The sequence below is a fragment of the Euprymna scolopes genome, chromosome 31, assembly GCF_053919585.1.
Source record: "Euprymna scolopes isolate OS-2025 chromosome 31, ASM5391958v1, whole genome shotgun sequence".
Lineage (NCBI taxonomy): Eukaryota > Metazoa > Mollusca > Cephalopoda > Sepiida > Sepiolidae > Euprymna > Euprymna scolopes.
Window position 1 is genome coordinate 35,024,153 of NC_136512.1, and position 27,206 is coordinate 35,051,358.

General features: G+C 35.9%; 1 protein-coding gene across 3 annotated transcripts in view; it reads left to right on the plus strand.

Moving 5' to 3' along the window:
* LOC145255686 (uncharacterized) overlaps window positions 1-27,206 on the plus strand; it is a 268,787-nt gene that overhangs the window by 146,015 nt on the left and 95,566 nt on the right. For all 3 annotated transcript variants that reach the window (XM_080114252.1, XM_080114254.1, XM_080114253.1), the window contains exons 10-13: window positions 119-304; window positions 5,481-5,681; window positions 16,846-16,923; window positions 19,479-19,636. In XM_080114252.1, the coding sequence (XP_079970378.1) occupies window positions 119-304; window positions 5,481-5,681; window positions 16,846-16,923; window positions 19,479-19,636 (623 nt within the window). The remainder of the gene's footprint in view (window positions 1-118; window positions 305-5,480; window positions 5,682-16,845; window positions 16,924-19,478; window positions 19,637-27,206) is intronic.

A 27,206-nucleotide genomic window follows, 5' to 3' on the forward strand; every position in this document is an offset into this window, starting at 1 on the left:
CAGCGAAGGCAAATCTGTTTTACACGAATGATCCATAATGCTTAGTAATGATCATTTTCTTAATAAAGTTACTCGTAAATATTCCTCACCTTTTCCACTTTTTGTTTTTGATTTGTAGAGACATCCAAAGTAAATATCGGATGAGTTTGACGAAGGAAGCCCGTGAACAGATACAACGGGCCTCAAACAATGTCAGCCTCCACCATACCATTTTCATCCGTGCACAGTATGACGTTCTACGCAGACTCCGAGCCTACTGGGTTCCACGATTTCTACTTCACCTTGAAAGAAACACAGACACCATGTAAGTATTTTTTTAACTTTCAAACTTTCTTAATATAATGAAGCTAAAATAGTTTGGACTAATTTGATCTTGTCAATACATTCTTCTTCTCCTCCTTCTTCTTCTTCTTCTTCTTCTTAATATTATTATTATTATTATTATTATTATTAGGATGACAAACTAGAAGGCACCTGGTTCAGATAGAGTGATGGGCTTCTGGTTTAAACAGTTTATATGCCTTTATCCACCTATAGCTGCTGCTCTGCAAAGGGTTGTAGAGTTGGGAGATGTCCCTCATTGGCTTGTGAAGGGAAGAACAACACTGATTAGGAAAGATCCTGTAAAAGGAACAGATGCCAATAATTATAGACCAATTACATGTCTGCCATTGACGTGGAAACTGTTGACTGGAATATTTGCGGAGAAAGTTTATGAACATCTAGAGAGTAATGGTGTTTTTCCTGACGAATAAAAGGGGTGCTGGAAAGGCTCGAGAGGTACTAAAGAGCAACTACTAATTGATAAAGCAATAATGCAGGAGGCAAAGGGGAAGAAGAGGAATCTGAGTGCAGCATGGACTGATTACAGAAAGGCTTATGACATGGTTCCTCATTCATGGATACATGAAACACTAGTGATGATGAAGGTTGCTGAGAATGTAGTATGGCTTTTAGAGACAAGTATGGCTCAATGGAAAACGGTGCTGACAACAAACAGAGAGGAAATGGGTCAGGTTGGCATTAAACGTGGGATATTTCAAGGAGATTCGTTATCGCCACTTCTTTTTATAATGATAATGATGCCACTGAGCATCCTCTTGAAGAGAGAAAAACTAGGGTATAACTTTGGATCTGGTGACAGACGCCTCAACCATCTACTGTTTATGGATGATTTGAAAATATTCGGTAGAAATGAAAAGGAAATGTAGAGACTGGTAGAACTTGTGGGGACATACTCAGAAGACATTGGGATGGAGTTTGGGATTAGTAAATGTGCGTTGATGTGATGAAAAGAGGAGTAAAGGTTCATTTGAATGGAATAGTGCTGCCAAATGGAGAAATCATGAAAAAAATAAAAGATACATGATATAAGTATTTGGGAGTGCTGGAGATTTTAGGCATCATAAACAAGGAAAATGTCAGGAAGGAGTATCTTAGAAGAGTGAAACTAATTGCAAAGTCGAAACTGTATGGAGGAAACCTAATGAAAGCAGTAAATGGATGGGCAGTCTGTGTTTTGAGATACAGTGCGGGAATTTCAGAATGGTCTGACAAGGATTTGCATGCCATGGATATCAAAACAAGAAAGGTTTTAGCAACGTTTGTTATATTTCACATTCGAAGTAACGTAGCAAGGCTGTATCAAAAAAGGAAAGATGGTGGGAGAGGATTGAAAAGTGTAAAAGATTGTGTTAGAACCGAGATGTCGTTGAAGGAGCATGTTGAGGAGGGGATGCTTAAGGTTGTGGCCAATGAAGTGGAGGTATGTGAGACCAACGCTGATTATGTGAAACGTATGGATAGAGAAAGGGCAGAGGAACTGGCTAGGAAGAAAATGCATGGAAGGTTCTTCCAAGATATAGCAGAAGTGGCTGATGAAAGATCATGGCAATGGCTTAGAGCTGGATATCTGGCTAAGAGTACTAAAGCTTTTGTTGTGCAGCACAAGAGCAGGCATTAGGAACACGATTGTTCAAAAAAGTGGTTTTAGGAGAGGAAGTTGCATCAGATTGCCGGATTCAGAGTCAATTGCGCACCTTGCAGCAGGGTGGGGTGTAGTGGACTGGCCCAGAGAGAGTACAGCAAAAGACACGATCACATGGGACTCCGGATATATTGGGAGGTGTGTTAGAGGGTTGGGGTGAAGTGTGTTGGAAAATGGTTTGAGGAGGTGCCTCATGAAGTGAGAACAAGTGAGGATTGCAAGGTAGAGGTATGGTGGGACAAAAGTGTCATAACGACTAAGCAATTGCAACATAATCCTCCGGATTTGGTCGTCATTGACAAGGTCTCAAAAAACTGGCAGATTGTAGACTTCTCAGTACCCTGGGACAGGAATGTCAGAGAGAAGGAGAATGAGAAGTGGAGCAATTATGCTCCATTGGCCTTGGAGATAAGGCGTATACACGGGTTAAAACACAAATAATCCCGGTCGTAGTTGGTACACAAGGAGTAGTATCAAGTCGTCTGGAAGGACAATTGAAAAAACTACAAATCCCCGATGTTTTAGGCGGCCTTCAAACCTCTGAAATTATAGGTACCATCAACATCCTTAGGAAAACTCTTGATCTTTGAAGCTCCTGGTTTGAAGCCGAGATTAAGGGAAATCCTCTGGAAATGAATCCCATTCCTTTCCAGAGAGATGTTCATAAACGACATCAGAATTATTACTTGTGAAAATTGTGTTTTAGTGTTATATGATAGTTGTTATAGTCTTAGGTTATATGATAGTTGTTATAGTCTTAGTTTATATGATAGTTTTTATAGTCTTAGTTTATATGATAGTTTTTATAGTCTTAGGTTATATAGTAGTTGTTAAACAAAATAGAAGATAGGTTTTTTATATTTAGTATGATTTGCTGGTTTTGTTTTACGGCATATCAACCCTTTTCGTGTTATTTAATGTCGAATTTGGAAACAAATGTTTTATGCTTCAAGTTCTTGATAGGTTCAAATATTTATTCATGGTGTTTGGTTTGATTTGGTTTGGTTTGGTTGTTACGTTTACCGGCATATCAACACTTTGAATTATTTAATTACAAATTCAGTAATATTAGTAAATGTGTTTACGCTTCAAGTTATTTAGATATTCAATTATTTATTCATGGTGTATGGTTTGGTTATGGAGAAAAAAATTGTGATTTTTTTTCTGGTTTTGCAGGACATCGTTAAATTTTGCAAATAGGAAGGAAAAAAACAATAATATCAATGTTTAGTGCATTTTATGTCAGGAAGCCGATATCTTCAGACAATCTGACCTCGTACCACCAGTAGTTCTGATATTTTCATTGTGTATGTATAATCAATTATACAACCAAACTCATACACACCAATTATGAACCATTCATCGGGAATCTTGTTTCTTGGTTATTTGTACATAGAATCGCCAGGAAGTTAAAAAGAATGACAGTTACAGAAGATACCTGGAAGACGAGTTACTTTCGTACGCATGTGATAGAGAAAGAAAGATAGACATATAGACGGATAGCGCGTCTCACTATACCTGGGTACATTTTGTATATATGACACACACCTCTATTGGGGACAGTGCCTTTCTTTGCTTGGAATATTGTCACTGAAACTTTTCCATTCAAACGGTGTTTGGTATTAAGTGAAACGTGATCTTGTTGTTGGATATGGGTCGGTTTCTAATCAATAAGGTCCACTACATCAAAGATTCTCAATACTCGTCTGAAGACAGTAACACGTTGATGGCCTATTAGTCCACCACTTTTAATTCGAACGAGTTATTTTTTTTTTTAGTCGGGGTAAAAAAGGAAAAGTAATAGATCGCTCACTATATACCAAGCTCTAACATTTGTCCCATAGCCACAATGTTGCGCTCATGTGCTTACTTTTACAAGGATTTTAATTCAATGTGCACCAATGTACTGGTTAGTGTTGATGCCTTCTCAGCATAAATTTCCCTGACTGTCCTGCCAGTCAGCAAGATCCCACCTCTTCAGTTTAGAGGTCGACAGATGCTGGTAAGATTTCTACTTGAATAGCTTCTGTCTTCGAACTGTTAGCTTTTAGAAATAATCTCCGCGTTCGCTTTTATTTTCTTGGGTATACAAGTATGAAGAAATTTAAATGTAATGTGAAACAAGTGAAGCATACATGGTCCCCCGTGAGTGCACAGTGAACGAGGCATAAAAAAATGTCAGGATTTGCCTCCTCCCCATTTAGCCTCCAAAGCCCCCAGGGGAGCCCCCAAAACCCCCAGGGGAGTGAAAATGGTGCAGTTTTTAGGCCTTAACATTTGTAAATTTGAGTTCTGCGCCATGCTAAAAATGAAATGACTTGCCCCCTCCCATATAGCCCCCAAAGTCCTTAAGGCCTTACCATATTTAAATTTGAGTTCAGCGCCATGCAAAATTGCTAAATAGACATACACAGAAATTTTTGGACAAATATGTTAAAATAGTCCCAAAAATGGAGTGTTTTTATTAGCCCTAAAAGAGCCCATGGGGCACACCCAAGAATTATCGCGAAGTATATAAAAACAAAATCATATAGAAATCAGTTAGTTACAACTTTTCAGAAAGTTTTATAAAAATCCAAGGCATCAATTTTTTTTTTTTAATAAGCACAAAAATGTCAATTTTAGCCATTTTAATCCGAAAGGTACCCCTGGGGGGGGGGCGGAGTTTTGCCGGAAAATTCATTCTGTTACCTTTTAGTCATATGATGTTTAATGTTTATGCAAAATTCCAAAATATTCTTATTGAGAAAAGTGCGGACAGACGAACGGACGAACGGACGAACGGACAAAGATGAATTTACAGATCCACCCTCCTTTTGACGGAGGACCAAAAACATATGACTAGACAACTCTCTACTTCGAGTACTCTTATAGTAGCTCATAGTAGCCTCTTGCTTTTCAGTGGCAATGTGTCACGTTTGCGGTGAAAGTAAAAAGAATTTTTCGTTTCACCGAATAAACGATTTTTCTTTGATTCTTTCTTTCTTTTCTATTTTATATGCTACATGACTTACACTTTAATATCTTGTTTTCTCCTTGATGATTTAATCATTTATTTATTTTATCACATCTTATCAAGGCTCAGAGGCCACTCGAGGATAAAGAGTGTACAGTAGTCAATTGGACAATATAGTAATCGTTAGTAATGGAAATTCGGTAAATTTGTTAACTTAAGTGGAACGGCCTATCAAGAACTTGTTTACGTTGGACTTGAAGACAACCATATTATAGTCAGATGGAAAGCAGAAAACGGAAGACAGTTCCACAGGCGTACAGTTCTAAGAAAGAAGCTTTGTTCATGGAATCCACGTTTAGGTTTAGGTACAGATAAAGAGTAGAGGAAATTATTGATAGTGTTTTCAGATAGACGAGTGTTCCTCATGAAAGTTTGGCGTCGAGGGTCCGTAGATTGGAGCTCAGTCGAGCATTTGACATAAAATTATTTAAGCTGTTTGTTGTTCTATTAATTGTTCTTGTTAATTTTTTTTTTCAGTTCAAGTTTGTCATCGAGTAGGCGGTCAACACCAAAATGGCTGTCCCGGAAGGAACGTTGCGGCTGGGTTCGCTTCCCGTCCATTTCTATCAGTCAACATCCGTTATGTTTGGCAAGCACGTGGGGTTATAACCACGTAGCGAATGAACCGAACAATGCTGACGAACGGGATGTGATATACCAAGTATCCAACACACTCAAGTAAGTCAAGAGAATTCGTGTTTGCCGACACCGAAAAAAACTATAACTATTTACTAATGTATTTTCATACAAATAATTCGCTGCTTATCAAGTTTAAAAGCCACTTGAGGATAAAAATTAATTAAATGAATAAATTGAATTGATAGTTGAATGACGAAGATTATTAATGGGGGGGGGTAAAATTATGACTTCTAGGATGAAGGTTATTTATCTTTCTCCCACGGCGGGATGATCTGACATAAAAAATGGAAACTTTGTTCTGCTAAAAATAGTTGGGCACTCTCAACGACATTCCCCAATAGCGGCGCCTTATGCGATTAGCAATACGTTAACCATTTCTCAAAGATGGGCCGCTTAGACTTGCGTCGGACCAAAGCTATACCCCAATTAACATCTCAACGATAGCTGAAACTGTGTTGGCTTTGATACCGATGGAATTCCAGGATAAGATTAAGTAAAGAAAAGCTCTTTTTCTTTTTCATTTTTAACTGTTTTTATGATAATTTCTTCTACCAAATTCCCGAATAATGCTACAAAATATTCGCTAGTGATTGTTCCAAAATGTTGAGGCCACAGCCTTGTGTGTTGATGTTTGCGGTTTGGGTTACTTAGGAGGACTTTCATCTGATGATGTGCTTTCACTAGACTTCCAATTTGACTCGGGGGTGACGTGATGAAACCATGTTGCAATTGATTGTCATATATCGATGCAAAACTTCTTTTTGTTGCGTTGAAATATTTGAAAAAAGGTTCCTGAATCGTCGACATGTTCTGATTGGCTACGAGCAAATGCGGCACCCACTTTGAACAAAACGTTCTCATTGACGAATGTTCAATTTACTATCCACCGAAATGAGATTTTTCCGAGACAACTGTCAAATATGTGTGATGTAAGTGTTATGGATCATATATCTTTATATCCGTATTTGAGGTCTACATACAACCTCTTGACCGTGGTTTTCAACGGAGCAGAGTTTGAATAATATGTCGTCAATGCTTTGCTTTAACAGTATATTTTATCAGAAAAAATTAAATTCAGATTTTTCCATTATTTTGTAAATTTGCAAAGGTAGTTTTACTTAACTGTAATTCGTAAACTAAAAATCAGATTTGGTACAAATTTGAAGGTCAGTACTTTATAAAAACTATATGATATTTTTATTAGTAGAGCGATTTATGTGTCAGATTTGAGACTTTTTGTGCAGTTTGTTATTTTAATGAAGTCAATTTGGTCGAGTTAAAATTTTATCTCTTTTGTTATCATATATTGAAAATAATAAAAAAAAAATTTAAGCCATTCACCTTTCTTTTATATAGTAAATAACATTGGAAATGGCTTAAAAACTGCCTTCCTCTAAAAAATCTGGTCTATTTATTCCACTCAGAATGAATATATGTTTATTATTTTAGATATTATTCATCCAGGGCAACGCCAATGAAGAATATACAAACGTTTAGAGTATTTTTTAAAATAATATTTGCCTTTTAGCTAGACATGCAAACGCACATACACATTGACAATTACCTTTTATATAACGCATTACTGTTATATGTTTTGTATCCTCAGTTTTTAAGGGCCTCATTGTAGTATTCTGTGTTTTTTATAAAATATAGATTTGTTAGAAGATAATTTATAAAGTCTTCTTTATTTTGTTTTTAAATATTTCCAGGAATATCTGCCTTACTCACAACTAAAATGCTAATTTTATTTTGGTGTCTTTAACTTCTTCTCCCCCCCCCCACCACCATTTTTGCTGATGAGGAGATTATGTTTAAAGGACAAAACGTTTGTCAAATTATTGTCAATACTTATTGCCAATTTCAATAAAATGAGCATCGTTTCCGAAACGATCGTACAATCGAGTTGATTTTTTTGTTTGTTTTTTGTTTGTAAACTGATTTTTAACTCACAATAATGAATCGTTTTATTCAATATATATATATATATATATATATATATATATATATATATATATATATATATAAAGTGAAATTGTCTGTGTGTGTGTTTGTGTGTGTGTGTGTTTGTATGTGTACATTTCCTTACCAAACTACTCTCAATTTTCGGTCTACATACTTGAGATTTGACATAAGGAGTATTGAGGTTTGGGAAAATCTTTTTAATCGGTTTTCGGCCAGACATTTGGCTTTCAAGGAGTCAAAGTTCAACGATTTGACCTTTGAAAACTCTGCCAAACTCCTCCGCCAATTTTGGGTCTAAACATTTGAAAGGTTAAACGTAGTTTACTTGAACATCGATAATTTTTTTTTAATTTGATTTGAGACCAAAACTATGATTGTTTACGGGTCAAAATTGAAGTCAAAGTTAACAAAAATTGATCTCTGCGGTCTCTACCAAATTACTCAACCAATTTCTTGTCTAACTATTTGAAATTTTACATAAAGTGTATTCAGAGATAGGGTAAGCTTTTTAATAGATCTGGGTCGAAAATTTGAGCCGTAAAGGGATCAAAGTTCAAAAGATTTTACCTTTGCAGTCTCTAACAAACTACTCAGCCAATTTTAGGTCTAAACATTTAAAAATTTTACATAGCGGGTATTCAGATATGCGGCAAGTATTTTAATCAGTTTGGGGGCAAAATGTTGCTGCCAAAAGGTCAATATTGAAAGAGTTTACCTTCGCAGATTCTACCAAATCCTCGACCAATTTTGGGTCTAAACACTTGAAATTTTAGATGTAGGTAACTTGGACATGGTTCAAACTTTTTATTTTGATTTGATACAAAAACAATAAACGTTAAGGGGTCAAAATTGGGGTCCAAGTTTAAACAAATTACCTCTGCAAATTACCTCTCTACCAAATTACTCAGACAATTTCTGGTCTAAACATTTGAAATTTTACATAAAGGATACTCACACATAGGTGCGTAATAGGGCCCGAGGAAAACCGGGCTGAACTGCTAGTATATATATATATATATATATATATATATATATATATATATATATATATATATATATATATATATGTGTGTGTGTGTGTGTGTGTGTGTGTGTGTGTGTGTGTGTGTGTGTGTGTACATATAGATAGAAGCTTTAATTGTGTACGTATTTCTCTAAATGTCTAAAGATAATGAAGGGTTTTGAATGCAAGAGTAACGAACTGAAATGACCCTGCAGAGTTCAGATAAAACTAATAGGTAAGGAATCAACGTCTTATTTTTTATTTTTTTACACATGAATCATTCTGTGTCTGTGTTTTATTATTCGCTTCTTTATTCGCTTTGTATACTTATTCGTTGATTGATGCTATTATAGTTACCGCCGCGACATAATTCAGCCAATCTGGAACCAGCCGAGCCCACACAACCACCGATTTTTGTTTTATCTCCGGTCTTAAGATTTTAAAGACACCTGCACTGAAACTGAGCAATGCAGTATTTGTTGGGTTGCACAATGAAAGTTTCCTTTGTCGTGTTATCAACCAGAAAGTAGTTTCTCCCACGTTCTTTCTCTCTCTCTCTCTCTCTCCCTCTCTCTCTCTCTCTCTCTCTTCATTTCTTCCTCTCTCTGTCTATCTCTCTTTGGTTCTTTTTCTTTTTTTTCTCTCCATATGTGCATGCTCCTCATTTTTTCTCGATATCTTAACTTAGCTCACTTTATTTTCCACGCCTTTATTCTCCCAATGCATTCTAACTCCCTCTTTTTCTCTCTTTATACATATATTAATCTGTCTCTTTCTGTCTCTCATTGTCTCTCTTTCTCTAATTCTCTTTTCTCTTTCTTTTTTCTCTATATGTATGTCCCTCCTTTTCCCTTTTTCTTAACCTGATTCACTTTTCCGCACTCCAACTTCCCCCAAACCTTTCTTCATCTTTCTCTTATTCTCTCTCCTACTCTCTCTCTCTCTCTCTCTCTTTGTCTCACTTCGCCCTATATTTCTCCTATCTTAAACAGCCCCTCTTTCTATCTTACTCACACTTTCTTTAAGCCCCTTCTCTCTCTTTACACCATTTCTCTTCTTTCTCTTTTAGCACCATCGTTTTTCTCTTTCTCTCCCTTCTCTTCCTTCTCCTTGTTCCACCAACCAATCATATAGCTTTTTTATTTCGTCCGTTTGTTTGTTTTGCCCAGCTATGAAATCTAATCTCGTTTCATGCGAAAGAACCTTTTTCGTAATGTTTGCAGATTAATGGATTTCATTTAAATGGACGGCGTGTATACAGCTCGGACAGACGCTTATTGTGTTATTCGCAAAGGGAGTCTACTTTAATGGACGCAAATGACAAACAGAAAAAAGTCTCAGATTGTGTTGAGAAGAAGGGAAACGGAAAAAGAAGTAGGTTTCGAGGAAGGATAAGAAGGCGGGTGGGTCTAACTTATGCAATAACTGGAACCACAGAGAGGTTGGTTAGTTTTATGGCATATCAACCCTTTTCGGGTTATTTAATGTCGAATCTAGTAATTTGGGGAAAAGGTCTTTATGTTTCAAGTTCTTTATATCTTCAAATATTGGTTGTTGTTTTTTTTTTTGTTTTTGTTTTGATGGTTTTTTTTTTTTTGTAGAGGAAAACTTTTGCTTTCGTTTTTGATATTACTGTACGTAATTGACTTTTACAGAGGGAAAGGCAAAAACAAAAACCATAACATTATATATTGTCTGTATTGCATTTTCATCCCAAATAAGGCACTATGCCATTTTGATATAGAAGGATACCATCTGGGACATCATTTGCAGCGATGCTATGAAGAGTGTTGATCAGCAAGATGTTTGTTTACATTACATTTGAACTTCTGAATGTCAGTAAAGTCCAGGAAACAGGGACCCGGAATGGGAATTCCAAAGCCTAGCAGTCCAAGGGAAGGAACTATTAGAGTAAAAGATTTTCTAATATCTGAGGATCTCTTCTGTGTTGGGTGCGATTTTGCTGCTTGTCGAGTTTATCCGGGATATTTATGTCGAGAGGGTGCAAGCGTTTGTAGTTCGTCGGCAAACCTACCGTTAAAATATTTGTAAAACAGACAGAGGAATGCGACATTTCAGCGAGTGGGACAGAGATTGAAGCCTAACTGACAGTGCGGAACCTATTAGGTTGGCAACTCTCTTTTGAATCCTGTCTAAGAGTGAGAGATTAGTAGCACATACTCCAGCCCAAATGTGGCAACAATAATCCATACGTGGGCGAATTGTGGTATTATAGAGGTACAGGATACTCTCAGGTGTAAGTAACTTTTTAGCATGGTAGAAAGATTAAAATTATTAAAGATTAATTATTAAAAGAAAGAAACTTAGTTTTGGCAGCAGTGAATCATGCCATCATTTTTGTTCCCATTCCACTACAGACTAGAGGTTTTCCTCTAGGGTTTCCGCCATTGCCTAAGATATGAGTTCATTCTATTTTCCTCCTGTGTCTGTTATAAAGTATTGTGTCGTCAGCAAATATACCCATCTCGGACACAATTTTATCAGAGAGAGCATTTATGAATATCAGGAATAATAAAGGTCCAAGGATCGACCCTTGAGACACACCCGCATTTATATCATTTTGTTTTGAGATACGACTATTGAGGACAACCTGGATTCTTCACTTATTTAAGAAGGATTTAATTATGTTAAGTATTCATCCAGTAATACCATATAATTTGATTGCCATGAGAAGACTATCGTGCCATACCCTGTCAAAGGTCTAGATATATCTAGGGATACTGCCCTATTCACCCCTGCATTATCCAGTGTATGGTGTATATGTTAGGAAATTACAGTTAGGATATTTGCCTAAATTCATACTGTTTGGTCAGATAGAAGTTTATCAGCTGTGAGGTTGGGGACATGTTTGACTAATTAAGGATTCAAAGATTTTGTCGAAAAGATGGATGAGGATAACGGAGCGATAATTTGATAGATCAGTTCTTTTGCTAGAATTTTTGTAAACTAGTACCACAGAAGCAGTTTTCCAGCAGTCATGAAAACAAGATTTGTTAAGGCATTTCTTAAAAACTTTGGAGAGAATTGGAGCAACTTCAGTGAAGCATTTTTTAAATAGTACGGCCGGGATGATCAGGTCTACATACTTTTGAGGTGTCTATTTTTTATGATATCATATACTAGACAAGGAGTGATTTTTAGATCATCTGGTCTGGCTTCTGTCAGCAAAAGAAAATTTGGGATGGCGTGGTTTGATGGGTCCAAAGTAGAGTTGGATGCAAACAGATGGGCAAGCAGGTTATCCGTCTTGATTGCTGTGCAAATAGCTTCAAGATTGTTGGATAGCTGGGGAAATGGTTAATTGCCCATTATTTACTACACTTTTATAGATTATTCAGAAAGCACGAGATATTAATTTCTGTGCTTCAATGCGTTTTCTGGTGGTTTCCGTATATTCTATTTTAGCTGCGACTATTTTTTCTTACAATTACTTCGAGTTTCTTGTAACGCCTCGTTTGAGGAGGTGGCTAGGACTCTTATTTAACTGGATCTCGGCACGTGGTCGTCTAGGCTCCTCGGAGGTTGTTACATAATCTGGTATGCTGAAAGCGAATATCGAAGCGGCAGGCAGGAAGAAAGACAACGATTGTAGTCTATCTACAAAAGCTTAATTCTCATAAAATTATGTACAAATGTTTTTAAAATTCTCATTCAGATTTTGTAAGTTTTTTTCAAAGTCTCAACTCTCTTCACAGACAGCGACCGACTGATGGATGAGGTGGGGAGGGGTCACATCTCTTCTCTACTCTGATCTGAAACTCTCTTCGACTCAACTCCGAAACTCTTCTCGCTCTTCTCATTAATTTTCGCACGACAGTCGTATTTATAGTAAGGTAAGTGGATGGGGTAGTACTTCTCCCTAGCCAATAAGATTTCGCCACGAATCTCCACGAAATCCTAAGCCCCAGGGTTTTGCGTGGGTACAATTCCCACACTGAAATCTAAGTATGATTTTCAAGGACAGATGTCAATTCTGACCTCCGACCCTGGGTTTAGGTAAGGCCAGACAAGGTTCTTAGGGAAATTTCCTGTCGTCAACTTTTAGCCGTAAAAATACATTTCTCTGATTTTCAAACAATATCTATTTTGACATGAAATAAAATATGTATATTTATCTTCTCTATCTTAAATCCTTGGGTTATCTGGCGTCACCCGGGAATACAAAGCTACCTCAGAGTAGTTCTAACGCTTCTTAATGGGGGATTACGTTACATTCTATAAAATTTTGTTTATTTGTACTGATCGAATAAATTGGCGATCTGTATAAGTAAAAGTAAACCCATTGTGGAGAGTGGGGTTTGCTATAGAACATTCGTGTGGAAATATGCACTTCAATTACCGCTTTTAACCATTCAGTGGTTTTATTACGCACTGTTCTGTAGGAAGAGAAAATACATTTTCCCATGGAGCATTTCTGATGTGATCCCTGATGGCTTCCGAGTCAGCCTTATTGTCGTTTGGAGTAATCGATTTTCAATTTGGGGTCGAGAGTTTAGGGTAATATCTATCATTATCAAAGCGTGATCACCAATTCCCTAGTGCACCAAGCCAATATTGTATTTATATATCTTTCTTTTTTACGTGTATTTAAAGAAGCGAGAGAAAATTAGAAGGGGGCGTGTACATACACAGAGAAAGAGAAGGTAACAGATAAATGATAGAGAGAGAGTGGGATCAGAGGGATTGTTTTAAAGTAAGCATGACAGAGCTGGACAGTGCTATTTCAAAGGTAAGCGTGACAGATCTACGAAAATGCTATTATTAAGTGTTATAACTTACAGAAAATGTTACATCAAAATTATGCGAAACAAATCAAGGGAAATACTATTTAAAACTTAATCTGGATAGACTGACGAACTTAAGCTTATTATAGCAAGAGAAATGTTATTTAAAACTTCAGTGGTACAGTCCTAAGTAACTAATATTTCGAACTTCACACATATCAATGCTATTTCAAATAAAAGCATGACAGACCCGTGATAATGTTATTATAATTTTAATTGTGCCAGATCAAAAAAAAAACATGTTATTTTAAACTTCAGTATAACAGACCTAAGAAAATAGTATTTCACACTATAACGCATATAGAGACAATGCTACTTCAAAGTAAAGCATGACAGACTTATTTGCAACTTAAGTGTGGCAGACCAAGGAAAATATTATTTTAAACTTAAGTGTTATAGAGCTAAGGAAATACCATTTCACACTTAAGCGCATATACATATTGAAATGCTATTTCAAAGTATAGCATGGCTTATCGGTTATAATGCGATTTGAAAGGTAAGTCTTACAGACCTAGAGAAGTAATATTTAAGTTTCTTCAGCAATCTGACTCACCCGTCATCATTAAAAGATCTAGTTTCTGTTGCGCGAGTTTATCTTTACCCATTATCCAATCGGAACATTTTTGCTTGAAAGCACATCCGCTGAACTGTTTTATTAAATTATTCCAATGCTTGAAACGATCGATGTTTTTTTGGGGTTTTTTTTCACAAACAGGAACATAATTAGCAGAGATGGTTATTTTCCTGTCCCTTTCTAAAGCCAGGATCTGATGAACGTGAAGGGTGACCCAGACCCAACCCATATTTTCATGTACGCGTTCTCACCGACACACTAGGTTTTCCTATTATTTTTGTTTTACTTGCCCACGTAACTCTTCCAATCTCCTGACTTATTGTTGATGAAGTTACATAAATAAAATCCATTTAAATTGGAGTTAAATTAGAAATCTGTTATTATAATCAAGACAACGGCAACTCATTTGTTTGCATACTAAGCAATGCCCTCAGAACAGCTATCTGCTTGTTATATTCTTACTTTGTGTGCCTTTGACAGTGGTTTTAGCTAGACGAGTGTGTTTTGTGAAAGTCTGGCGAAGGAAGACCATAGATTGAAGTTCAGATGAGCACCTGCCATGAAAATAACGATAAAGCCAGGACAGGCTCGCTACGTCTTTTCAGTGGGAAAGAGGTTGTAGGGAAGAGAAAGGGGCTACGAAGTCTATTTTGAACACTGTCAAGACAGAATAAGCTGCTTCTATCAGCTCCTGCCCAGACGTGGCAACAGTACTCCATCGTTGGCCGAACCTGGCTTTTATATAGGTAGAGAATTGCATCAGGAGTGGGAGAAGGATCCCACCATTTTTCCAGCGACTTTGACAATGGATTTGATATACGTGTTTCATTTCAGATCGGGAGTAACGGTCAAGCCTAGAAGCTTGTGAAAGCATGAAGCCTCCCCAAGACGATAGCCATTCATTTCGATTGATGGCAGCTGGGCAACAGAGCGTTGATGATGTAAAGATAGAAGCTTCTAGCCCAACATGTTTTGGGTTAACTTCCGCATCAGTTAATTCCGGTACATTATTAAAAAAAAAAGTTGTTTCTCATTTTCCTAAAGATATTTTGCAAGCTCTCATTTTCTTAACATTTTTTCTCCTTAAAAATCAAATAGTAATTTAGAAGAATTTTCAATTATCTGATCTGATGCATTAGAACATTATTTTAAAGTAAAAGCCATTTTAATTAATCAAATTTTACCAAAAAAGTCATTTTTAAACTGGTTGCCATTGATGTGGTTATTTGCAATTACCTGACCATTTACTTTTTTAATTATATCAAAAACAGTGTTGTAATTTGGATTATTTTATTAAAAATCTTTGATCCGCCTTTTAAACATTTTACCATGATTTCTGATAATATCTATATAATTATAAAACTCAAATGATCTTGTAACGATGTATGTAACCCACTTTCCGGTTTACGACATCCGGTTACGCATGCGCACATGACCTGCTCACTGAAATATTAACTTTATTATTTCGAAATTATTATTTAACATGGGAAGAGTGGGGTTTAAAATAACTTAAACGTAATACAGAAATGAACGATGTAAAAAAAAAAGCAGACAGTATTAACAATTGTTTATTTGGATAATTTAAACGCGAAAAAAAAACAATTGGGACGCTGAAATATTAACTTTATTATTTCGAAATTATTATTTAACATGGGAAGAGTGGGGTTTAAATAACTTGAACGTAATACAGAAATGAACGATGTAAAAAGATTAAATTAAAAAAGCAGATATATCAAAATTTGAATTTAACTATAATAAGGATTATGATATCTGCTCAGTGCACATTTACCTATAAGTATGGCCAACCACTAATAATTCAGTAACTGTATTTTTTTTTCAAAAATAATCAATTATAATAAACAGAACGACTCATAGAAATCTATCTATATTATTTTTTCATTTTAATATACTTTCATAGAAATGTTTCTGTTATGCCAAAAAAACTATTTTCTTTACGTCACAAGTGTCACGCTCATACATGAATTCCATAGCTAATATAACATACTGACCCAACGGGTCACGGGTAGTCTAGTTTTTTTATAATTGTTCAATAAAACTAAATATATTTCCTCCGTGATATTTTAGATTTTAGGATGATATTTAAGGAATACGGCATAATCACGTTCGACACACCGGTTCCCGTCAGATTACCGAAGTTAAGCAACAATAAGCCTGGCCAGTACCAGATGGATGACCATTTGGAACTGTTAGGTGCTGTGTGTGCTCTCCGCTTCCAGTCGTCCTGGACTTCTTCTTGCCACTGAACTCAAGCAGTGCCGATCCAGGAGAGATGTGGTTGGTTATTGCGCAACCCTTGCCTCACAATTACACGCGCAGCTGCCCCTACATGGGGTTATCCTTTGTCCTTGAACGGAGGCATCGATCGAGGATTTTAGATAAACTTTTACATACATTTCTTCAAATATAAATGAGCTTTTCCTTCTTTCAAAATTTGGATCAAAATATGTTACCCAGAAATTCAAAACCATCTCATTTGGAGACTTTCTACGTCAAAACTGATAATGTTCTCCGGACAAATTATTCCCCGTAATATATAGTATTCAATAGAGGATTGATTCTATAATAATACATACGCAATCTGCATAAATTAAAATATCAAGCGTATTGTACGACCAGGCAACGCTGGACATCCAGCTAGTATTAGAATAATAATGTTTGGTCTCAGTAATTGGTGGAAACATATTGTTTTTATAAAAATATTTAATTAATCGCTTTAGTTACTTCAAGTGGTGTCATGTATTCTTTGGGAGGATTTCCATTATAATATCCAGTCGCCCTCGACTACAGTTGTCTACTTTATGTATCTTAATTTTAGTAATAACTTCTTATTCTTTATAGAAATGGCTCAAATCGTTTCTTGATAGCATTGACCAACGACCAAAAGTATGGAGGTCCGTTTCGAAAATATCTAAGTAGGTGAGTATTTCAGAATTTTACAAACTATTACATATACGTCCGTTGTCTAATTGCACGTGCTTGCAATAAATCAAATCGCTTGGCCCCTGGACTGTCATTCGATATTTAGACACCTTCTTTACTTAGAGGAGACTTTTTCTTTCTTTTGAAACTTTGCTTAAATCTGTTTTTATCTTGTCTGAATTTGTATTAGGGCATATAATCGTCGATGATGTTTTCAAACATTCATGGGTCAATATACGTCTAGTTACGATTAAGACTGTCAGTGGCAGAACAACCGATACTACGCTCTCTTCCCAATTGTGTCTAATTTTAACTGCTTACAAAAAATAAAATCACTTTTGCAAAATAGTTTTAACACAACGGATCTTCGTTATCATTACGTGACAGAGCGTGTATGAGGGCGTGTGAAAATAGCAACAGCAGCCGAAGGATAGCTGGCTACCGAAGGTATAAGCAGCAGCAGTAGATGTTTCACCACGTAACAAATTAGCAAGTGGGTGCGGGCTGGCGTCACATGAAAATGAAAAAAGAAAGTACGTGGTCAAGAGAGAAGCAAAGTGCAAGCCGTGACAGATGGACGTGTGGCCCGTGATGGAGGCGAGAGACTTTTAAGTTGGTGTCGAAACGGCGGGAGTTTGGTAATCTCTTGCCAGACGAAATAAACAGTAAAAATAAAAAAAAAACAAGGAACAGGAATTGCTTGAAAATTAACGGTAATAAATGCGTTTTGCTAAACAGAAAAAAGCAAATTCGGGTTCATTTATTTTTGTTTGTTTGTTTGTTTGTTCCTTTCCGACTGTACCGGACGGCGTGGGCGTACCAGGGGGGGGTGAACTATAACGACCATTGTTCGAGCGAAATGGCTACGTTACAATTAGACTTCCTTATTTAAACCCCACTTCTATTTCTTGTAAAATTTTGTCAAACTCTCTGTGTTTATCTTCTCTGAATTTGTATAAGGAGACTTTATCGTGCGAGTTGTACTCAAGTTAACCCATAGAATGTATAGGATGGACTGCAATTGGGGTTGTTCTCAAACTTCTCATAGATGATATACCAATGTTATTAGGAGTTCATACGAGAATACGTTTTCGAAACCAACCCCAACGGAGTCAGTGCCACTATCTCTCGTAACTGCACTTATCTGAATACTCCACCAAACTAGTTTAATTTATGTCTTGGAATCCAATGAGACGAAGAGATAACAAGAAAGATATACTATAGTAAACTGGTTAATAACTAGGATAAAATTTAGCGTTCTTAACTTTCTTATTAACTCAATATTTTAGATGTAATGAATAACTTTAATGAACAATTTCAATGTCTATATATATATTATATAGAGATCAAGTGTTAACCCCAAGAAAGAGGTCCCTTGATTTTTTAGAACTTTGATTAAAGTAAAATAAAACAACGAAGCAAAATATTAGGTGTAGATATGATTTGTAAAAATCATTTTCAGCTTCGTCCCTCGTATTCATACCAACCGAGGTTCGTTGTGACACCATTCTGGAAACCTAGTATTATTTGATTCAGCAGTTTTTTTTATCTCTTAGAATGAAGTAGAGTTTGGCACGATACTAAGAGATACGCTCCCCTATGCATACCTTTCTACTTTCAGAAGATATGTTGATCATTGCAGATTGGTAGATGTGCCTCTACCGGCGAATTCCGATGGATACCTTCTGATTAGTACTGTTGTTCATTGCCAGACACATGTAAACTGGGTGCATGTAATCAGAGAGAATGGAAACAGAATCCAGTAAGCAAACCCGGAAGTGTAGGATCAGCCATCTTGTTTTTGTATAAATAAAAAAAAACAGTAATTATGAGGATTTATGATAATTCAGGTATGATTGCAATAGATATTATCATTAATTTGCATGGGTACAAATATGTGTAAGAATAAGATAGTCAGTGAAAGACCAACATACGCAATCCCCTGATTTAATGGCCTTGTGCCTAACTCTTTGGACGTTAACTTTATGATTATATTATGATCAACGTTTGATTTGTTACGTTTCTGAATTTTTTAGATGATGATTAGTTATTCGTATTATGTGGATTCATTGGAATACTAGTCTCATCAAATATGTGTGGCGCAATGATTAGAGTGCTTGGAAAAATCGATAGTGAAAGTGATATTCTCCTAAAGGTTGAAGGTTCAGTTTTCAGTCTGGGCGATCGACAATACAATTGCTTATTCCTTAGGGTCTCTATCCAGTCATGGCTGACGAAACGAGAGCATGCTACCCCCGTAAAAAAAATAAAGGGTTCCGTTCGAAATTCTGTCCGGCAGAAACATTCTCGAGTTTGACAGAAACATTCACGAGTTCGACAAGATATACCTGAAGAAGGTCGGAGGTTACATCAGCCAAAACGTTGTGAAAATGACGCACAAGATGAGAACAGTAGTCGGAAGAATCCAAATAATACGTCTGATTTGTTGTTAATTTTCGTTTGTTAACTAGAACTTCATACTGAATACTCTTTAATCCGCCGATTGAATAGATTTCAAGTTCTAATCTAGCTCCATTATGTTGTCATTTCAGGCAAAATTCACCCGCGTTGCTGCAGATGCTCAGCTTTTGGCAGGACGTGAGCAACTATGGTTCGGAGGAGAGCGATGACGCCGATCGACACCTTCAACACGAGAGAGCCTGGGATATTTACCATAAGTACCTCGCCAACCACGATAAACAAAACATCGGTAAGTTTTGTTTACGAAAAAGCGAAACAAATAATGAATTCATTTAAAAATAAGAACACGTAAAACTTGATTACGCACGTACGTCGCAAGCACGAGGTGTTATCTCGAAAATGGAAACAGATGACCGACTGACTTACGAACCCTTCGTTTATATTTTAGCACTTTGGTGTATTTTACAGGAAAAAAAACACAGTAAAATGGAATAAAATAATAACAATAATAAATTTTAAAATACAGTTTAAATTAAATTCGTGATGTTGCCAAGCTAATCAAAAACCTTGATTCCAGTAAAGCAACTGGCCCTGATGGTATTCCAATTATAGTACTCAAAAAACTTCAACCTGAACTAGCGCCCATACTTACAAAACTGTTTAAACGTTGTCTTAAGGAGAATAGTTTCCCATCTCCCTGGAAAATCTCATCAGTATGCCCTGTATTTAAGAATTCAGGTGATCGCTCATCCCCCTCTCAGTACAGGCCAATAAGTCTCCTGTGCGTCATGAGTAAGTTGCTAGAATCTGTATTAAATACAGAAGTAATCAAACATCTCAACAAAAATAACCTTCTTAGTGACACTCAATATGGTTTCCGTTCTGCTAGATCTACAGCAGATGTCCTTACAGTTATATCGCATAGGATTAGCAAATCTCTCGACGGTGGCAATCTTTCTAGGGCAATTGCTCTTGACATATCTAAAGCCTTTGATAGGGTATGGCATAAAGGTTTACTTCATAAGATCGCTAGCTATGGTATAGCTGGAAAAGTCTTCTCAATTATTAAATCATTTCTTTCTGATAGATTCATAAGAGTAGTAGTTGAGGGGCAAAAATCAGAAGCTCACAATATTAATGCCGGTGTCCCTCAGGGATCCATCCTGGGCCCAACTCTTTTCCTGATCTACATTAATGATCTTCCAAATCATATCCTTACATCATTTGTAGACATTTATGCTGACGACACTACCATTTATGGTACCACATCTAAGACAGTAAACGAGCAAGTTCTCTCCAATTCTCTCTCCTCTGATCTTGAGCACGTAGTACAATGGGGAAAGGAGTGGCTGGTTACTTTTAATGCATCTAAAACCAAGCTTCTCTCTTTACATCATCAACATTCTAATCCACATTTGTCATCAATTGAAATGAATGGCTCTCGTCTTCAGGAGGCCTCAAGTTTTGACAAGCTTCTGGGCTTGACCATTACTCCTGATCTTAAATGGAACACGTATATCAAATCTGTTGCCAAGGCCGCTGGAAAAATGGTGGGATCTTTCTATCAATCCAGTAGATATCTCACTGCTGATGCTATTCTCTATCTATATAAGAGCCAGGTACGTCCAAGGATGGAATACTGTTGCCACATCTGGGCAGGAGCTGCTAGAAAGAACTTGTCCTGCCTTGATAGAGTTCAAAATAGACTTCGTAGCCTCGTAGGAGATGTCCTTTTCTCCTCCTTGCAACCTCTATCTCACAGAAGAGATGTTGCGAGTTTGTCTCTGATGTATCGTTATTTTCATGGAAAGTGTTCAACTGAGCTTCAATCTATGGTCCCCCCTCGCCAAACTTTCACAAGAAACACTCGTCTAGCTGTAAACACTATCAATAATTTCCCCCACTCTTTATCTGTGCCTAAACCTAAACGTAGATTCCATGAACAAAGCTTCTTTCTTAGAACTGCACGCCTGTGGAATTGTCTTCCGTTTTCCTGCTTTCCGGCTGACTACAATATGGTTTTGTTCAAGTCTAAAGTAAATAAGTTCTTGATGAGCCGTTCCATATAAGTTATTAAATTTACCAAATTTTCATTACTAATGATTACTATATTGACCAACTTCTACTGTACACTCTTTAACCCTTATCCTTGAGTGGCCTCTGGGCCTTGATAATGTGGTGATGCCTTTGTAAAAAAAAAAAAAAAAAAAAAAAAAAAAGAAACAACTAAATTGTACATATCGCAAGCTTCGCATTTGCATAAGCCGACTTTCTGCTAGAAAATCCACAAGTATACAAGATAATTCAACTATATAACGGTGGGAAAATAAAATAATCTTAACTTAAATTGTTAAATAGAAAACAGGGATCATCAGCTGATTACCATGCAGTTGTTTGGGGGATTTAAAAATAGGGCAGTTCTAAAATATATGGCTTTCCAATCGAAAATACCACTTCCCCAATGACACAGCCTATTTACTATTCATACTAATATATAAACAAAAACTATACCATAATATACACAATTTGATGATGATGATGATGATGATGAGGAGGAGGAGGAGGAGGAGGAGTTTTGTTGTTGTTGTTGAATTATTTTTGACTGATAATGGGAGTATGGTCCCTGACAGTTGGGAGATTCCATTTCTAAACGCTGCCGCTAGAAACTGATGAATCAAATTAATTCACATTCTGCAACCAACCAATCAGAAACCAGAATTGCTCCATAAAAATTAACCATTTTTTTTTTTTAGCAACCTGGCATATATTTTCTTCGTGTCAACACAGAAAGAATCTTTTGCTCTTTGGCTACAAAATTATAAAGTCTGGAACTTGTACAGAACACCTGTCTACTTAGAACCCGTCATCTCCAGGACTTGTTGTTGTTGTTGTTGTATTATTATTATTATTATTATTATTATTATTTCTTTCTGCTAGAAAATCCACATAATAATAATAATAATAATAATAATAATAATAATAATAATTAAAGATCTTTTCTGTGATATGTTAATTCGCATATACATTATATATGATTAAAAATGCTAAAAAAAAAGCTTAAATACCTTTAGTACAGACAAGTAAATTGATAAGAGAAAGAAAACCTTGCCATGCAAATCTAAAACACCGAATATAAAGAAACGGTGACAATTTTATAAAAGACATTAAAATAAAATAAAAAAATTAAATTAAATAAAAAAAAATAAACAATGCAGTTTAAATTACTGGGTGAAAAAGTAAATTGAACATCTTGTAAACTTAGACCTTGCATAAACTGATTTTCTGCTAGAAAATTCACAATTACACAAAAGAATTCAACTATATACCGGTGGAAAAAGAAACGAAAAACTTAACTTAATTTTTAAAATAGAAAACGAAGATCATCAGCTGCTTACCATGTAGCTGTTCTGGAAATTTAAAAAGCAAAGCTGCTAAATACATAGCTCCCCGGTAGAAAATACGACTTTATCAATACCAAAATGTAGACACAATCCGTTTATTATTTATACTAATATATTAATAAAATATATAATACAATAATAGATATTTAAGTAAACTAGCATCGTAGCCCGGCGTTGCCCGTTTTTTTAGGTGTATGTTGAGCAAAAAAAAAAAGTGGTAGTAGGAAGGCAGACTCGAACCCGTACCGCGAAGGAGGAAAAGAACGGAAAAAACGTGATGTCTTTGCTGTTGCGACCACCGCCAAACCGGAAGTGACGTAGGTTTAAATTAAGGCTAGCCAACCGAAAAGAGGGGATTACTTTCGAAAATATCGGCAAAGAAAGCGATCCCTCCCTGTAGAAAAGTGCCCAGTTGAATGTGAAGAAATTAAGGTTTTTAGCCAATTTTTCGGTATTTGTCGAGCTTCAAAACGATACTGATCTTGTGAAAATCCGTCACCTCTGTCGAAAGTTTTAGGCAAACACGTAAACATAAATACATATATTTATATATTGGTAGCTCAAATTTTCGACCCAAACCGATTAAAAAGCTTTCCCAATCTCTGAATACACTTTATGCAAAATTTCAAATGTTTAGACCAGACATTGTGTGAGTAATTTAGGAGAGACCGCAGAGGTCAATTTTTTTTAACTTTGACTCCTGTTATCAGCCCTTAACATTTATTGTTTTGGGCTCAAATCAAGTTATTAAGTTAGATCCATGTGAAAGGAATCTATATCTAAAATTTCAAGTGTTTATATAGAAAATTGGCGGAGGAGTTTGATAGAGTTCTCAAAGGTCAAATCGTTGAACTTTGACCCCTTAACAGCCAAATTTCATACCGAAAATTGATTACAAAGATTTTTCCAAATCTCAATACCCTGTATATCAAATTTGGAGTCTGTAGACTTAAAATTGACAGAGTTATTGCATAAGGAAATGTACACAGACAGGCACACAGACATACAGACAGACAGACACTTTCACTTTTATAGATATACAACCATGGGTTTCCGGCGTTGCCTGGCGTTGCCCGGTGTTGCCCGGCGTTGCCCGACGTTGCCCGAGTGTTTGTAGGTGTATGTCCAGCAAAAAAAAACAACAACAACAAAAACGGTCAATTTTTTTAACTTTGACCCCTATTATGACCCCTTAACATTTATTCTTTTGGGCTCAAATCAAGTTATAAAGTTCAATTCATGTTCAAGGAACCTATATCTAAAATTTCAAGTGTTTAAACGCAAAATTCTCGGAGGAGTTTGGTAGAATTCTCAAAGGTTAAATCGTTGAACTTTGACCCCTCAATCGCCAAATTTCTGGCCAAAACCCGATCACATCGATTTCCCCAAATCTCAGTACCCTGTATATAAAATTTGGAATCTGTAGACTAAAAATTGGCAGAGCTATTGCGTAGGGAAATGTACGCAGACACACACACACAGACACGCACACACAAACACGCATACTTATATATATATATATATATATATATATATATATATATATATATATATATATATATATATATATATATATATAGCCTCCCCTCTTTGGGTAGAGGACTATCGTAAATAATCTCACACGCTACTTAATTGGCTGAAAATGCTAAGCTCGTTGTTTGTTTGTTTACGAACAGACGATTTGAGCACTATAAAGGTTGTGGCGGGTGTCTATTTAAATAGACATTCCGACATATTTTTTACGGGCGTCAATTCCATGGTCGAGTGGGAGAACCGCAGACTGTCAACACGACGGTTTTAGGTTCAATCCTTGGCTTGGGAGAGATGCTAGTCTAACGGCACAGATGAGTTGTGATACAATGAAACAGGACTGTATGTCGATGACTACAAATATATATTATATATATATATATATATATATATATATATATATATATATAAGATAATAGACTGGTAATGGAATGCTATTACAGTAGTCACCCCAACAACCGCAAACGGATGAAAGACTTGTGGGATATGTCAAGTGACTACTATACATCAGCGCAAAGAATTGTAGGCCAAGCGAAACTTATTCTCAAGAGAAGATGGCTTTTAAAGATATAACTGAATGAAATACAACAAAAGACAAATGATGGAACAGACCAAGAAACACCCCTTCATAGGGCTTCAATAGAAACTCCAGATGTAGAAGACCTGCAAACTTAGATACAAGAAACATAGAGACCAAGATCTATGATACAACAGAACTTAACGAAAATGAAGTAGCTGAAACACTCAAGAAAAGGTAAACTGGGGAGCATCAGGCCACGACGTTATAAACGCATACTGGCTTAAGAAATTCACAACACTACTTGATTAAGAACCTGAAAAAATGTATTTATGAAGCAGACGTGCCAGAATGGATGACCAAAGGTAGAATCACACTGGTGCAAGAAGACACGGAAAAGGGAAACAGCGCCAGTAATTACCGGCCAATAACATGTTTATAAGAAAATACTCACAGCACAACAGAGGGAACAAATTTATCATTCTTTCATAATCGCGGAGGAACAGAAATGATGCCAGAAAGGAAAAAGAGGAACACATGACCTATTATTCATAGACCAATGGATTCTGAAGGAGGTGAAAAGTAGAAAAATAACTTAGCCATTGCATGGATAGAAAGCGTCTGATAGAATCCGCAAACATAGAGAATAGTAAGTCAGAAAATGTACAAAATACCAGGGAAGACAATCAATTTGATAGAAAAAGGAATGAGAACATGGAGACTTGGACTGATGGACAACACATAGCTTAAATGAACATACAAAGAAGGATCTTCAAAGGTTATTCCCTATCACCATTCCTGTTCATTATAGACATGATGCCCCTGAACAATATACTAAGGAAATGTCAAGCCGGAATACAAGTTCACTTATACAGAAGAAAGAATGATTCACATAATGTACATGGATGGCCTGAAGCTATTTGTAAAAACAAAGACAGAACTGGAGACGCAAATAAACACGACCAGAATCTTTAACAAGGATATGCGAATGGAATTCAGTATGGAAAAGTGCGCACTGCTGAACATGATGAGGGAAAACTGGAAGCAACAGAAGGTATACTACTATCGAATCAAACAGAGATGAGAGCGCTAGGTGAACATGATAGCTATAAATACTTGGGAGTTTTGGTAGTAGACATAATCAAAGCAACAGAAATGAAAGAGAAAATTGGAAAGAAATACCTCAAGAAAACTCCTCGAAACTAAACCATATAGTAGAAACCTAATTAAACGGATAAACACGTGGGCAGTGTCACTAGTAAGATACTTTGGACCGTTTATAAGCTGTGCAAAGAATAACTAAGAAATCTTGACGAGAAGACTATATATAGCGCTTATGCATAGATCATCGTGTAATGATTTGATCACTCTGACTGACGTAAAAAACATTTTAAAATAAAATGTTTAATTTCAGCGTTATTCCACGCGGTTAATGGTAGCTGATTGGATAGGTCTTTGCTAATCAAGCCAGAGATAGCTTGTGTTGCCGGGTTTGAGTCTATCGACTGGTGTTAATCGTGACACCCTGCATTGAAGATTCCAGAAATTTCATTATTATAGTAAATAATTGTATGTATATATATATATATATATATATATATATATATATATATATATATATATATATATATATATATATATACGTTATTTTGTTTTTGTGATACGGTTTGAGTGAATTCAATTATTTACGAAAGTGCATTTTTACCTAAATGCGAGTTGAAAATAATTTTCCCTTTAACGAATTGGTACCCCTATATGTTTGTCTATATATATATATATATATATATATATATATATGTGTGTGTGTGTGTGTGTGTGTGTGTGTGTGTGTGTGTAATTTTCAAACGATATAATGTTTGAAATTGTTCGACTGGACATGGAAACAATTGTAACGTAAAATGAAATACGCTTTTTGTTGCCATCAACACCCTGTTGGAAGTCTTGATTTTGCTTCCACAATATATATATATATATATATATATATATATATATATATCCAACATTGTGTTTTTTCTAATTTTTTAAGGTAAACATCTGATTAGCACGTGGCTAAATATGCAATATTTACATAACGTATCGACTTGTTAGTCGCAATATAAAATAACGTTGTCATGGCTACCTTTTGAAATTTAGTAAATGACTGAAAAAAACTTGATATTTGGAACTTGGAACACTATTATATTACACTATACCCCCCACACACATATATATATATATATATATATATATATATATATATATATATATATATATATATATATATATATATATATATAAGTATATATGTGTGCGTGTGTGTGTATTTTTTGTGTGTTTTGTGGCGGACGATTTAAATAAAAGCACATTCTGCTCTTGTTTCTACGGTCGTGCACTTTGGCTGATCTTTTCTGCTATCACGAGATGTGACAGAT